This window comes from Vespa velutina, chromosome 3 (assembly GCF_912470025.1).
Source record: "Vespa velutina chromosome 3, iVesVel2.1, whole genome shotgun sequence".
Lineage (NCBI taxonomy): Eukaryota > Metazoa > Arthropoda > Insecta > Hymenoptera > Vespidae > Vespa > Vespa velutina.
In genome coordinates, this window is record NC_062190.1 from 3,275,883 (window position 1) to 3,291,582 (window position 15,700).

Genomic DNA, 15,700 nt, shown 5'->3' on the forward strand with positions numbered 1-15,700 from the left:
AATGAACTGTTAATTATGAAACTGATATATTTTGGTTTGAGCTTCAATAAAAGTTAAGTTATAACTGCATTAGTAAAAGCTTTAACTCTTCACCGATCCGAAAAGCTTTAATTCTTTAACGATTCGAAAGATATGAATATGTCATGTTTTGTTGAATTATTTATAGAACAGTATAACTGAAGAGTTTTTAATTATAATTATTCGTAGATGTGAAGAATTCCATTTTCAAGAATTATCATTATCATTATATGAAGAATTAGATCAAAATTATTTTTCAAGAATAAATATATTTATTTTTCTTTGAAAAATAATTTTGGAAAAATTTTATGAATAATGTAGGGAAAAAATATGGGATTTAGACTGGCTCATTTATCATGAGCAGCAGTTATATAATTATTTATCTTTTTATATCTCAGTGATATTAAAAATATGCTACATATAATTTCAATAAAAATTCACTTACAACTTTAATTGGTTAATTACTCACTTTTTCATATAACATTTCTATCATCTAATACCATAACAAAAATATTATATCACAAAAATTATTTATTTGGAATTGATACGTTTTGATATTATATATACAAATATACAGATATATAATATCTCATAAGATTATATTATATTAATGTCAATGCATACTAAAAAATATATATATCGAGCTTATCTATATCATGAACTGCTTGCTTGTATCATCGATTGATTATCAATTTGCATGTAGAATTGTTCTCCGAACCACTCTCTATGCATCTCCAAGTAACTGTAAGTAAATATATATTATATATAGATATATCTTTTTTGTTTAATATTATTATTCGCCTTATTCATTTTAATATTTCATAAATTACCTGAGGAACATATCTAAATATTTCATTAGAAGTTTTAATTTTTTATTTGGAATATCAGCAGATTGCAGCAAATCGGGTAGTATTACTGAAATAAAAAAAAAAATAAATAAATAAAAAAAATAAAAAGAAAACAAGAAAATAAAAAAGGAAATTAATTTAATTGATAAAAATACTTCAATTTTTGTGAGAAATGATTTTTTTATAAATAGATAAACACACCAAATAGTCGTGTAAGATGAATAGCGCCATAATATGTAGAAGGATTTGGAGTATTATTACCACAAATCGAAGTATCTGGTATTAATCTCCATTTATTCGATTGTTGTAGTAAAGCATTAATTTGTGCAGAGGTAATAATAGGCATTCTCAACGTTACACCACGTGGACTAGAACATCTGGAGCTTGTACTTGCTATGCTATTAAAAAACATTTGTAACCAATGAAAAAAAAAAAAATATATATATATATATATATATATTCGCATGAATATACTAATGAGAAGAAATACCTTGATAAATTTCCTGGATCCGTTTTAAGATCGTCAAAAGATCGTAACTGTCTATTTTCGTCAATAGAACCTACTCTATATGATCTTAATCTTCGTTTAGAATTTATTGTATTTTTGGAAGTAGACTCCATGTCTTGTTCATGTTCTTGAAATGGTGGCAAATGAGCATATTCGGTATCTTCAAATTCTTCTTTGATTGAAATCTCTGCATTTCTTAGAATAATATCAAATATATACATCAGATTTTTTTAAATAATTGAAATCATAATTAATATCTTTTTGTTTAATATAATATATGTTTAATATAATTAATATAATTTGAGACAATTTTATCCTACTTACTCAATTGATTCCTCTTTTATCATTTGTGCCTGTTCTGCATATAAAAAGGAGGATTTCAAGGTACAATATTGTTCCCTTTCTTGTCTGTATAGTAAAAGATCATGTAATGTGAAGTCGAAATATATACGTAATCCATCTGCTATTTCTCTGCATATATTTACTTCATTTATTGTTTTTTCTATGGAATTATTTGCTTTATTTCTTTGTGGCTTGTCTGGAATATTTGTTAATTGAGTAGTAGTAAAATGCTGAACCCATGATTCCAGAATGTTTGAAACAGTTGGTTGTGCAGGTAATACAGCCAACTAAAAAATGTTTAGAGATTTTAAAAATGATAAATATAATTGAAATATGTATGTGAGAATACATGAATGGAGGTATCACCTTGTTTTTACTAGTAATTAAATCATGGTCTAAATCCAAAATTCTTTTCAGAGTGGTACCTATATCAAGATCAACTCCTGGTTTAACACTTGCACCAGATTGACTTCCTCCACCACTGCCTTCATCATCGCTACTTTCACCAACATAGTCTGAACTACTCTCACTATCTTCTTCTGTAATAACTTCCTGTAAGATGTAAAACATATTTATCAGTTTAACAATATTGTTATCAAAAATAACAGAATACCTCTGTGTCATAATCAGCCTGTTGCCCAGAACTACCATCTTCAGAAGATCCAGTAGTAGCCGAAGTAGCTCTACTGCCACCACTTCGTGCTCTCCGTCTTGGTTCTTGATTTTCTGATTCGTTTAGACGATCTGATAATTTGTGACTTCTTTTCTTACGTTCTCGGCGATATAAGTAGGCTCCCCTTATTCAGATAGATGAATTTTTGAATAAATTTTGAAGAGTGTGAAAAAGTTACAACTACATTTCAGATCTACATAAATAATATTTATGATAAATATTAAGGAATTAAAAATGTTGATTTCTAATGTAGTAGATATATACAGTTGAAGTTGAGCTTTTTGTGCAAGGTCTCTCTGAAGTTGACGATTTTCTTCCGTGTCTTTTAGAACATATTCTTCTGTTACACATCGATCCCATGAAGAATTCCATCCCTATATAAAACACACATCTTAAGGTACAACAAAATACAAATAATGTTGTAATGAACATTTTAAGTTTCTCACTTGAAAATGTATCAAATATTCGACTGCTTTTCTTCCACGTTGATCTTTATTAATTATAACGTCTAAGACCTACAAAAAGTTATATACAAATTATATATTTAAAATGTTCTGATAAGGATTTTCCTACCTTAGAATCATACAACACTTTAGCTTTCGTGGGATCAGGCTCATAACAGAGCACTTTTTCACCATCACAAAATTTAAATTTAGGTCCACGCGTCGAAACCATACTGTTATACTCGTTTGGTCTAATCAAAAATATAGTTTAAGAAATTGATAGAGCGTTAGTTTACTGTTCAACCATAACCTATTAACTTATTCGAGAAATAAATCAATGCGCATATTTTTCAATTACAAATGTAGATAATTCCTAAAAATAGAATTCCTACGAATAATTATAATAACTAACTTTTCAACAAGTGACAAAACGTAAATGCATATTCGTATCTTCTGACACGGCAAAATGATTGTTAACGGAGAATTAAAAACTTTCACTAATGCACAGTTATAATCTAACCTTGAATGAAATTTAAACCAAAATATAATATATTTAGACATATATATCGTGCAATGACATTTACAGAATACACATTATGGTTGTTCACCATCTTTCGTTCATAGCGTATATGACTTCAGCGACATGTATGGACAAAATATGAACTACAAATGCGATATTATCTGTCTATTACATTGATATATAAACTTATATAGGTTATATCCTTCAATGCGTAACTTAACAATCAAGTTAGTGTCTTTTAGAAATTTTTACATGTAATAAAAATAATAGTGCATCTGACAAAAGCAAAACAAAACCATATGCCAGATTATATTTCTCTGAAGATGAATTAATTGAAAAATGTTCGTTAATTATACAAACTTTCGTAAGTGTTCATAAACTTATATAAATAGCTAAACCGTGTTTAAACTGTCGTTAATTAGATATTACTTGCGATAAAATACATAACAAATAAAATATAATATATAAAAGTTAAAAAGTCTCGTGTATATCATATATTATTTAAATAATTATAAAATAGTTACAAGTATTAATTATTTAAACATATACGTATAGAAAGAAAAAATTATGACATTTATTCGTCGGAATCTAAAAGAAAATTATTTTAATAACTATCGAGGGCAGTCAAGCGTGCGTTTGTTTTGACATTAGATGTAGATAGATTAACAATATTTTATAGTTAATGATTGTTACGAAACAATCATTAACTATTGTATGAAATTTTTAACCGAATGTATTATTGTTTAAATAGAGATTTCGTTTTCGTTGACTTTAGGAGAACGCAACGAATCCGAAGTCTATGTTTACATGTATAGATATATTAAAATTGTTTCATATTTTTCACGTGTTACAAGGTATGTAAGTTTAAACTAATATATTATTATTTAAGTATTAGTTTATTGTACTTATATGAATTATACATTGTTTTAATAATTATAAAATTATTAAAAGTATTAATTGTTTAATTCGAAAAGTTTGGAAAGAAAGAGTTTCGATGTTTACTAGTCAGAACGCAACAGAAAACTGGATCGATAAATATCAAAGTCAGTCGAATGTTCGTTTTTATTGATATTAAATGTAGTCAAAAATCCAATGATCACAATTTAATTATGTTTAAATATTAAATTGAAATTTTATATTTAACCTGTGTTATGAGCTATGTATTGTTTAAACGAATGTATTATTGTATAGATATTAGTTTATTGTACTCCGTGTAGATTGTACATTGTTTAAATTATTATGAAATTATTCCAGAATTATATATTATTCCTGAGACCCTTCATTAGCATGAAAGATTGAATTTGTATTTGCTTATTTTTAACATAGTATCTTCAGTCGAAAGCTCATTAAAATGCATGAATAAGTTATCATATGAACATGGCAAATGGATCAATTTTGAATGAATCTGAAAATCTGAGCATCGATTTATCCAAACAAACAAGGAAGCAATCTTCTATTTCACGGTAACAAAACACATTCTAGTGTTTATATGAAAGTCAGTAGTTTGGTAGGAGCTTCTTCTCTTTTGCCACAAAGTTCAAGGGGCGCTACTATACGAAACTTTTTTCACAAAAAATGTCGAAAACACCGTTTATGTCAACAGCGAATCCAAGCATATTTTTTGAACGTTTTTGATCAACAATATCTTATCTTATAGACAAAGATTTAAGCAAGGATATAGCTCTTACAAGTTTTTTTTTAAAAAGCTTTATTTTTATGCATAAACTATCGTCGAAAAAAACAATTTTTTTACATGATTTTTTCAAAGAAAATAAAGTTTTTTCCAAAGTTCGAAAAAGCCATGTCCTCGATTAAAATTTCATCTTTAAAATGAGATCTTGTTCATCAAAATTGGTCAAGAATTACATATATATTCATTGTTGGCGTAAACTATTATAATACCAGTGGTGAAGAGCAGTCTTAAGCGAAGAAAATAAAAACATAATATGTGATTAGTTCTTGTAAAAACTCGAGTTTCTTTTTGAGTCGTTATAATTCAGTGCTTACCGACGGAGTACGTAAGAGAGTAAGAAAGTTAGAAAGAGAGAGAGAAGATGTGTGAACGCGAATTGGTTAGACGCAAAAGGAGGACAAAGAGTGGGGGAAATATATCCTGGTACTCTTTACGTGCGCGTAAACTCGTTAGTCGCGTCGTCGCATAGTAGTGGTGTATACCTATATACGACGTGAGGCCACATTAGAGAGAAAGAGAACGGCAAAAGAAAAGACGACGGGACTCAAAAACCTAACGCGACCAGAAACTCGCTTTTGTTTCGCCGTGTGTAACGTATGCGTGTTATATGACAAGATAGCTGATGTCACAAAAAGAGAGAAGGATAGAGAAAGAGAGAGAGAAAGAGAGAGAGAGAGAGAGAGAGAGAGAGAGAGAAAACGAAGGTGAATATAAGATGTTTAATCTAATCGCATTGAAAATATAAAAAATTGTTACCATCGATGAAACCTATTATTGGGTGGGATACTTTCGAAGTATTATTTACAATAGATTTGTCGTCAATAAATTTGCACCGGGCAAACAGGTAGTTGTTGGGAGAGTAGGACACCGTTTCTGAGCCTGTAACTTTCATCGTAATTTACAACTTAGAAAGAAAATCTGTGTCATCGCTATTATCATCATCATAATCATCATTATTATTATTATCGACGTTGAGAAAAGAAAAGGAAAAGAAAGGAAGTGTGGACGATTAACAAAGACGAAGAGGACGAAGGAGCGATTTTTGAATCGCGTCGCAGGTAAGAATTTGTTATTCGAACGTGCAGATCTATTTCAACCGCCGTTGTATGGTCGCAAGCGGTGGGTAGGGTCACATACAAATGTATTTTCGTCTCTTGATTTTTCGTTTAGTCGTAACCTTTTTCTTGATCTATTACGCGCGACATAACTTTCCAATATTCACTAGTGTACGTTCTTGGTGGTATGCGTCTTGAGCATTGTATTTTATTTTATTTTCTTTCTTTTTCGTTTCTTTTTCTTTTCTTTTCATTCGTTAGAAACGTATACTGTTCCTTTTGTATTACATACGATATATGATAGTAGCCATTCTTATTAAATGTTTCATCTACGTCATCCATTGAAATAACCTTCTTTTGATTTTATTATACAATTCGATACGAACGATCCTTATCGATGTAATGTCGTTTATTCATTGTTATCATAATTATGTTCGTTCCAAAATTATGTGTGGTGTTAAAAAAGTCTTGCGTGACACATTTAGATAACACGCTCGGTTTGATCATCGATTTTTTTTTTTTTAAATATGCGTGCACATATTTACTTACATTTACATGCGAACAAAAGTATTACGATTTTTTACAATAATATTTTATGATACTTAAATAGAGCCACAGTTTTAATCGATAAATTTAAGGATCATCAAGATATTTTCAGCATATTTTCAAAGTTCCTTTTTATTATTCTTGATATTACAATTACATACGTTACAAAACGAGTGTCCACGATTGGACGACGTTTGATTGATCGAAGATCATTAAGCGCATTCAAACGTTATATTTGATACACATAGTGTCATCATTAATGCGCATGTCTCATACATATATATATATATATGTGTGTGTGTCATGCGTGCGCTACATAAAAGAGCTACGTGTTACGGCAATCTTCCAATAATATAATGCACAGATCGTACTCGTCATTTCTTATTTTTAACTTATATAACTTCATAACATAATATTAAATTTTATTATTTTATATTTTTTTTACTGGACATAAACATTATAAATTGAAAGCATAATGTTAATAAGAAAAAAAAAAAAAAAAAGAAAAAAATTCGATGCAACTTTTATTTTCGTAATAATGTAAATATCAATTAGAGATTATTATTGGTCGAAATAGGCGCGCAATATGTTGGTCGTACGATTGGTTAGAAAACGAAAAGAAAAATGGCCGACTTTCAAGCGTTCTATCCATTTTCTTGTTTCCTTTACTCTCTCTCTCTTTCTCTCTCTTTCTCTCTCTCCTTCTCTCTTATTATTCTTTCTTTCTTAAGCAACATTTAATTAGTGATTACTCAACTATATCTCATTAGGCGCGTTCCATTGTTGATCCTTTTCCCTTATCTCATCGACGCAAACGCGTTTACGCCTTTTACGCCCGTACGATAGCACGTAATCGATCTGGGCGGTGTTTTCTCATATTCATCTCGTGTCCTTTCGTCGTCGATCGCCGTCAGAACCATCCTATCGATGTATGTATGTACATACTTACTTACGTCGAACGAAAGGACGAGGCGAGATGTATCGATTCTTGAAAAAGCTTTTTCTTTCTAATCTTTAATTCACTTTACCTATTGACCGACGAATCCGCCTCACGTCGCGCCTTTTCTCAAACGTTTATCTTAGCGAGACATTGAACGACTGAAAAACGACAGTCCTCTTTTAATTCTTTATTACTTATTTTTTTTGTTAATAAATTAATATGGTGTCTTATTCTGTATATAAATATAGACAGTGGAAATCGTGTAACGTGATCAATTAAACAGATTATTAAAAAGGATTTTATTATATATATATGTTTTTTATTTTTTGTTCACGTAAATTTATTTTTATACTTTTTATAATTTATTTATACTTTTTCTTTGAATCTTTAAATTGATTAGATTTTGAAATCTGCAGAGGGGACTCCTACGTGATGATCACTCCTATATATATATAGTGCAATATATATACATATATATATATATATATATATATATATATATATATATATATAATTTGTATATCCATATAGAAATATATACATGTGTGTGTGTGCGTGTATATACTGTTGCGTTCCATGTAGCACTTGAGACTTATTAGTGACGGCACGCATTAATTCGTATCGTAGTAAATAGTTTTTTAATGTCAGTGGTGCTACGTAATTAGGATAATGAACAATTTACACGATTTTATTTCATCGATAACACAAATTGTGAACGTTGCATCATTGAAATCATTAAAATATCAATTTTTTCGTTTTTGACAATATGTAATATTATTGAGTCCCTCGCTTCTTTCTATCCACTTCCCCTACATATTATTGTTCGTTCCTTAATTTTTTTTTTATTTTTTATTTTTTATTTTTTTTTATTTTTTTTTTTTTAGATATTAAAAATAAACAGAAAGAATGGATCAAGGATTTCCGGGTCAACATACGACAACAACCACCGTCACTACTTCGACGACCACCATTCAACCTAATGTACGATTTGATCCATCTTATGTGAGAACATTACCGGGTATTCTCAAAATTATTCAAGTGGTAAGTATAATACGCCTACGTATGCACAGAACGAGCGAAATTTTTCCGCCCATTTAACCGTTTCCTCTTTTTTAGATATTAAATCTCTTGGGATTCATATGCATCACTGTGTCGATTTATAGCAGCCACAGTAGAGGAGGATGGTTCAATACCGTGGCTATGGGTGGCTTTTGGTTTACCGGTGTTCTTCTTGTTCTTTATTTATTCCATATTGTTGAGAAGTTTTCCAGAATTCCATGGTTAAAAATAGTAAGCTTTGTATTTCATTAATTCTTTTTTGAATGAAATTTTTAGTGAAATTACTTGTAACTTCGTAAAAAAAAAGGGAAAAAAAGAAGAAAGTTATTTTTTCGTTATCATTACTTCATTACAACGTCTCATATCAAAACATTTAGCTTATCGACGTTTTTACGGTTTTACTAAAATAATATTTCGTATGAAACGTTCCATAACCAATCATATTTATCTTTCTTTCTCTCTTTCTCTTTCTCTCTTTCTTTCCTTAAAGTGATCTTTCAAGTGAATACATGTTGAAAAATTTAGACAGAGTATTTATAGACGTATAATTATGAGAAAATAAAAGAAAGAATATTTGTTTTTATATAACTTAAATAAACAAAAATATATTATGTTATTTTACTTTTGATAATTAAGAGATCGATGATCTCTTTCTTCTTATATAGATAAAATTGAAATAACCTTTTTTTAATTTTATTTTCTTCACATCAATCTCTGTTTACAGGAATTCATATTCTGTTCGATTTGGACGGCGTTCTATCTTCTGGCTGCTTCCTTAGCAGCTGATTACGGCCGGATTTCTGAATCTTTCGCCGTTGCAGCGGTGGGGAAATTTATATATATATAAAGCATTCAAAAAATCAACAGATTATTTCTACGTTACTCATTTTCTTTTTTTCTTTCTTATTTACAGTTCTTCGGTTTTTGTGCCATGGTAGCGTATGGTTATGACGCTTGGTTGAAGTTCACTGCAGCGAAAAGTGGAGCTTTGGCTCAGGGTCAACATATGCCAAAACAAGTTTCAACCGTTACCAGTCCCGCATATTAATTTTTATAGGTATATATTAATATATCTGTAATAGTTGATGACGAATGAAGAATATGAAGTCAGTTCAATATGAATCTCCTTGGACGATCTACATTGGATTCGCGAATGATCATCATTGAAGCAAATGTTTTTTTTTTTTTTTAATTTTACACGATATTAGTATTAGGCTATAATAAGTTATTATTATATCGATCATTTATTTATCTCATTCGAATCTCCTTAGTCGTATCTGATGAGAATGATGTGGATGACGCGTTGTTCGATGTTTGTATAGTTGAAACGAGTATACAAACACAAAGCTCTTTATTTCTCCGCTTCTCTTTGTTGTAAGATGTCTGAACATAAAACCTTTAATTCCTTGAAAGTTTTCAAGAATAGCATATAATATTTAAATATCTATATAAAAAAAAAATTAACTATTAATTTTACAAATGGAATGAATTTAATATTCTTATCATATAGCCAGGACGACTAATTTTTATCTGTCTTATTAATATATCTTTTTTTCTACCTTCAGATTCCGCGCACCTAAAAAGAATAATTATTATTAAATGCGGCGACACCTTTGAACTTGCCGATGACCAAACTTTTTTTTAAAGAAATTCGCGTTTTTTCATAAACGTTTGAACGTGGGAACACAAGTAATTAAGTTTAGCGATAATATCGACTATCGATTGTTAATGTTTAGATGATATTTAATATTGTTTATTTAAATCAGTAGAGTTGATCGTTGTTCATTGTTTATTAAAGCAATACCTATAAAATCGAACATTTACGTATATCATACAAACGAACACATATCCTTGTTTTTTATACTCATCGTATACGTAAACTTTTTCGAATATGTCCTCTGCATTATGGGCAATGTCTAGTATATATGTATGTATGTATGCATTTATATATATATTATGATAGTTTCGCCACATATCGTAAAATGTTACGCTTATGAGGTCAACCAGAATTAAATGTTGCTTTACGATATGCCTTATCATATCAGCATTTTGATGGGCCATCGTTTGGACTTGTCAAGAAAATATTTTAAATACGCTTAGCATTTTTATGAAAAAGGCGATGCCTTATAGTAAATATTTACGTAAAATATGTGAATCATATATAAAAAAAATGTTGACCAAATAATCCATATATATATATAGATAATTGTTACGAATAAATTATTTAATCGTTTCACATTACTCATATCGTGATTCATACGATCACGTTAAAATTGTGCGCGTAAAATGCACTGTAAATTATATTTTTATTAATTTTTATTCGATCGACTCGATACAGGTACATCATATGTATAAATATATATATATACGTCGTAGATATATTAAACTAAATAACTAATTTATTAATCTTCAGCGACGTGAATGCGTGTATGTCGGCGGAGCGGAGTGTAGAAGGGGGGGAGATATAAATAGACGAAAATAAAATCAAACAGATAAAAACACTTCTTTAAATCTAAAGGAGTAAATAGCATCCTTTCACGTTTTTTTATCTATCACAATTCGTTCTCCCTTCCTTTTCACGGATTTAATATGCTTGGATAGCAAGAGAGGCTTTTATAAAAGTACATATATATATTATGTATGTGTGTATATATATGTATGTATATATGTATGTATATATGTATGTATGTATGTATATAATATATATTTAAAAATACGTCGTGTTATTTCTAGAGTTACAATGTTGGATTTTTAAAGAAAAGTCGAGAGTATAGTCTTAGAAAAATCGATCAACTAGTTAGAGTCTTTCTATTTTCATAAGCGTTTGATTGAATGATACTAATTTCTATCTCTCTCGAATAGTCTTTCGTGGGAAGACTTAAGCATGTATAAGAATCTGGATCATCAGTTCCCATACGTAGGTCGAGGACGACGTGCCTGCTTCTTACCCATATTAGAAAGATCAATGGTTTTGCCATCAGGTAGCACTAATTTGTTTTCTTGATAATCAACAAAGCCGTTCTCCTCTTCTTCCTCCTTTTGTTCCTCGTCACACTTAATTCCAGTCTCGTAGGTATATTCCCGTCTAACGCCATCCGGGTCGACGTATCCATATTTACCACGAGTTATGCAATCGGTGCCAATGATCTCTTCCTTGTAAGAACCATCGTCGTTCTCGAAGCCCCAAGTGATTGAACCGTCGGCATTATCGTTACGATATCGTCTTATTATCTGTGCCATCATAAAAATACAAAGAGAATGTAAAGAAAATTTAATGATCTAGTGTCAACGTATAGTTATCTGTTGAATCATTAACGAGTTCTCACCTGTGCTACTGGCTTCTTTCCACGGGAATCATAAATCTGTGTAGGTTTAGATGGTTTAGGTGGTCTTCTTATTTGATCCTTAAACGGTGACTCCTCAACGATTGGTTGTTTTCTTGGTTTCGTTGGTTTTGGTGTTGTTCGATATTGGAAAACAGGAGCTTGCGGTGATGCACCTCTACCAGTTGGCACTGGAGATGCCGATTGATAAAGACGTCCTGGGCCAGACGATTGTGATATTGCCGATGGACCACTTGGTCTCTGTGAGTCGCTCGGACCTGTATTACCGGCTGGTCTTGAAATATTTTCATCGCTAATTTCTTCTTCATCCTCGTCTGGTTCCAAGCTATGATCATCTTGACGTTCTTGATCACGGGATATCTCGTGTGAACGCTCTTCCTCTTCGCTATCCTCTTTCACAGGTTTTACCTGCTGAGGATAATTCTGTATTGATGCGACCGTTGATAGGCCTGGTCTACTGAATCTTGCAGCTGTGAAGGAACCTGTTGTTTGACCATCATCCGTTCCTCCTCTAGATCTGACGATAAAAAGGAATTATAATTAATAATGATTTCATCCTTTACTATTTTTTCTTTATTCAGAGATATTAGTATAACTTATGAATGTATATGAGGTTGTTAAAAAAAAATGATAAATAAATAAATATCGATAACTAATTTTTTTATATCGATTTTATATATATAATATTCTATTTCAGATTAATTTAATTAGCATATATAGTACCTGAACGTAATTGGACGACGTATTCGTTGATTTGCTAAAACTGATTGCGAAGGTGCACTCGGTCGTGCTATCGGTAACCTCTGATATCGTGCAGATCGTATAGCTGTTGGTGGAAATTGTCCTCTTTGTGGGTTACCACCAGTTCCTCCATCTATAATCTGTGTTGAAGCGAGTCCAACGACGCACGCCAACAACTAGATGAGAATTAAAAAAACAAATATACATACGATTCGTATTAGCTTTTCTTTCTATTTTTTTCTATTTCTCTCTCTCTCTCTCGCTCTTTCTTTCTCTCTTTTTTTCTTTTCCAGAAAATATTTCCAGCCTCGAGCAACTAGAATTCATTTCAGGTTAATCTAGTTTGCAGGTATGCGATAGCTATAGCTTAGCACTGCACGCAGCATCAAAAGAAAAAAATATTGTAGATATATCATATTTTCAACACAACGTTTATTTATTTTTATATTTCTCATACGGCTTTTTTTTATGCATTTACTTTCTTTTTCCGTTGTGTTTTTCTTTTTATTTTTTTTTCTTTTCTTTTTTTTCCTTTCACAGTCTTCAACGAGTTTTCTACGCTAGTTATTTTATACGGGAAGTTGTAGGTACGAGTGATCGACTTAAATGTCAGTCGATTAAATGGTAATGTCTATAACTGCGTATAAAAGAGAATGCGTCGCCATACACGCATGTGTTACATGACATCGTCTGGCCCACCAGTCGAATCACTTTCTCTTTTCTTCATGGTACTGCTCATTTCATATATTCGTTAAACTTTCTCATCGTAATTGCGATACTTGATATATGCTTGTTCTTATCTCATCGATTATGTTCTTTGCAAGAAAAAGAAATAAAAAAGAAATTATATATTTAGTCCAGCGTTTATCAATTCTTTTGCCATGCACATTTGTTTGTAGTGATACTGCGCCCCAATACATTTGTTTGTAATGGTATCATGGCTCAAATATTTATAATATAACATTTTTAAGAATCTGATAGACTGGAGTTATTGTATATTACTTTAGAAAATATTTATCAATCACTATCCTCGTTTTGATCTAAGCTAGCGATCTAATAAAAATGTTAACCCTTAATAAGTTGAGGAATGTTGATATTATATATCTATATGTGTCTTATATAATTTAAATATTGAGAAATTCGTTCTTATTGAATATAACAGTCTCTTAATCGATTTGAATGTTTTATATCATAATTGATACTTTCGAATTATTAAATTAACATAATCAATTAAATTCGTTTAAAATTACAAGATAAAGAGCCATCCCTGAATCACGTTACTTATTATACAAGTAACTTTCTTCGAATATCAATTACATTTCGAAATTTAACTTTCATAGTTCAATTAAAAAAAAAAGACAAAAAAATGATATACATCGTTTCTCCTTAAAAAAGATACATTCAGATTTCAAATGTAAATGGATCAAACTGAGAAAGTGTGCATTGTGATTTAGTAAAACCGATAAATAGAACTCGACGAGGGAAGCATGGAAAATTAAGTAGAGAAAGGTTGAGTTTCGCGAAAAGAGATAATCGGCTCTTTGAATTTGAGTCACGTAGTATTACATCAAAATGGTGAGAGGGACATAAAATCGAAGAGTTAACAGTATATAATAAGAAACATATAATCTTTTTTCTTTTTTTTTCTTTTTCTTTTACATTTTATGTACCGATTTCCGGATACATAGTATACTTCAACTATTTCTGTGGTATAGTAATGGTATTAATAAAAAATCTGTTCACAACTTTCTTAACGGACGCTTTCACTCCGGCATTCATACATTTTCGTCCACTGGCCGAAAGCGTTCGACTTTGTATGCATCTTACTGGCCGATCTCGTTTTGATTTTTTTATTCCTGCCAGTTACTTTTTCTTTTTCACTTTCATGTATACTAACGTTTATAGAATAACGTCTGTAAGTAAATATATTTTTCTAGAAATCAATGCTTTACCCTTAGTCGATTTTTGTATCACCAATCGTATGCAGGTAATTTGATCTATCGTTACGTAATATGATAATACAAAATGGCGGGACTATAAAAGACGTCATGATATTTGAATAAATCTAATTATTTTTAGAAAATAATTCTCTTTTCTCATTGCTATATATATTAAATATTGATTTTTTTCTCTTTGCATTCATATTTATTTACGTATATGAAATTAATTTGTAAATTTTGTTACAGAGAATCACAAAAACCCCAGCACACACAGATTCGCGAATTTTTAAATTACATTTTTTGTTTTAGAATTTAAAACAGACAGGAACGTATGGTATAAAAAAAATTGCATAAAATAATATAACGCTGAGATTATTGAAAATTCTATGAATAATATTTAAATTTGTTTAGTGTAAAGTGTTAGGATCAAAGAATCGAAGAGGGCTCCACTTGTTCATTTCTATGTTCGATCGTCTTTTGTCTATAGAATCAATGCATAAGATTTGAAATTTGAAAAGAAAAAATTAACGAACGTGTCTTTTGTAAAATGTTGGACGATGGGAACATTTCCACAGTGTAATTAACATCTTCAGACTAACACAATCTAATCCACTCGAATGTATGTATATGATTTCCAAAAGTGTTCACATCATTGTGATTAATTTCCTTCGAATTGGACGTTGAATACCTTCTCAAATGTACACCGATCTAAATGATATAAACGCAAACGGATTGGATAAAAAATTAAAGATGGCGAACATTGAAGGGACACAAGAATCGCGTTATAATAAGGGCACCGTTTTAATTGAGTTAGTTAAACGGTTATAAATAAAATATAACGATATTACAGGTACTCACGATCACCGCGACGCGCATGGTCGTGTCTTGTTTCGCAATGGTGGGCACACTGGGTGTGGTGCCGGTGCGTTTATGCTTGACACTACCGCGAACGACTCCCCGTCTCCGCGTTCTTATACTTATATCCCCCTTTAAATTCCTACGGTACGGCTAACGTAGGCCAACTTTCCAT

General features: G+C 30.6%; 3 protein-coding genes across 12 annotated transcripts; 1 reads left to right on the forward strand and 2 right to left on the reverse strand.

Moving 5' to 3' along the window:
* Positions 1-416: 416 nt before the first annotated feature.
* On the reverse strand, positions 417-3,479 carry LOC124948139 (male-specific lethal 3 homolog). 5 transcript variants are annotated; one of them, XM_047491327.1, is made up of 11 exons: positions 3,245-3,477; positions 2,963-3,083; positions 2,836-2,904; positions 2,654-2,763; positions 2,330-2,513; positions 2,083-2,268; positions 1,699-2,003; positions 1,357-1,569; positions 1,068-1,264; positions 849-933; positions 417-760 (listed from the first exon to the last, which is right to left on the reverse strand). In XM_047491327.1, exons 1-11 carry the CDS (start codon positions 3,391-3,393, stop codon positions 673-675), a joined length of 1,707 nt encoding a protein of 568 aa, XP_047347283.1. In that variant the 5' UTR covers positions 3,394-3,477; the 3' UTR covers positions 417-672. The 5 variants fall into 5 exon arrangements, with proteins under 5 accessions (XP_047347283.1, XP_047347284.1, XP_047347285.1 ...); XM_047491328.1 differs by having other exon boundaries at positions 3,353-3,471; XM_047491329.1 differs by having other exon boundaries at positions 3,417-3,442.
* A 91-nt stretch (positions 3,480-3,570) lies between these two features.
* LOC124948141 (CKLF-like MARVEL transmembrane domain-containing protein 4) lies at positions 3,571-11,178 on the forward strand. 6 transcript variants are annotated; one of them, XM_047491337.1, is made up of 6 exons: positions 5,482-6,103; positions 8,471-8,627; positions 8,703-8,876; positions 9,370-9,468; positions 9,559-9,702; positions 10,211-11,178. In XM_047491337.1, exons 2-5 carry the CDS (start codon positions 8,493-8,495, stop codon positions 9,691-9,693), a joined length of 543 nt encoding a protein of 180 aa, XP_047347293.1. In that variant the 5' UTR covers positions 5,482-6,103; positions 8,471-8,492; the 3' UTR covers positions 9,694-9,702; positions 10,211-11,178. The 6 variants fall into 6 exon arrangements, with proteins under 6 accessions (XP_047347294.1, XP_047347293.1, XP_047347292.1 ...); XM_047491336.1 differs by having other exon boundaries at positions 5,482-5,749; positions 6,027-6,103; positions 9,559-11,178; XM_047491338.1 differs by lacking the exon at positions 5,482-6,103 and adding an exon at positions 3,571-3,716 and having other exon boundaries at positions 9,559-11,178.
* LOC124948140 lies at positions 10,933-15,700 on the reverse strand. The gene is given in 5 exon segments (XM_047491332.1): positions 10,933-11,876; positions 11,972-12,506; positions 12,713-12,906; positions 15,529-15,675; positions 15,677-15,700. Coding segments are annotated over 5 exon segments (1,227 nt in total). The 3' UTR covers positions 10,933-11,549.

Bases quoted from the DNA above. Each gene is read 5' to 3' on its own strand.
- LOC124948141 (XM_047491338.1), top strand. From the start codon at position 8,493: ATGGATCAAGGATTTCCGGGTCAACATACGACAACAACCACCGTCACT. The intron at 8,628-8,702 runs GTAAGTATAATA...CCTCTTTTTTAG, and splicing joins TTCTCAAAATTATTCAAGTG to ATATTAAATCTCTTGGGATT. The intron at 9,469-9,558 runs GTGGGGAAATTT...TCTTATTTACAG, and splicing joins AATCTTTCGCCGTTGCAGCG to TTCTTCGGTTTTTGTGCCAT.
- LOC124948139 (XM_047491327.1), bottom strand. From the start codon at position 3,393: ATGTCTAAATATATTATATTTTGGTTTAAATTTCATTCAAGGTTAGAT. The intron at 2,905-2,962 runs GTAGGAAAATCC...AACTTTTTGTAG, and splicing joins AAGTGTTGTATGATTCTAAG to GTCTTAGACGTTATAATTAA. The intron at 1,265-1,356 runs GTATTTCTTCTC...GTTTTTTAATAG, and splicing joins GATCCAGGAAATTTATCAAG to CATAGCAAGTACAAGCTCCA.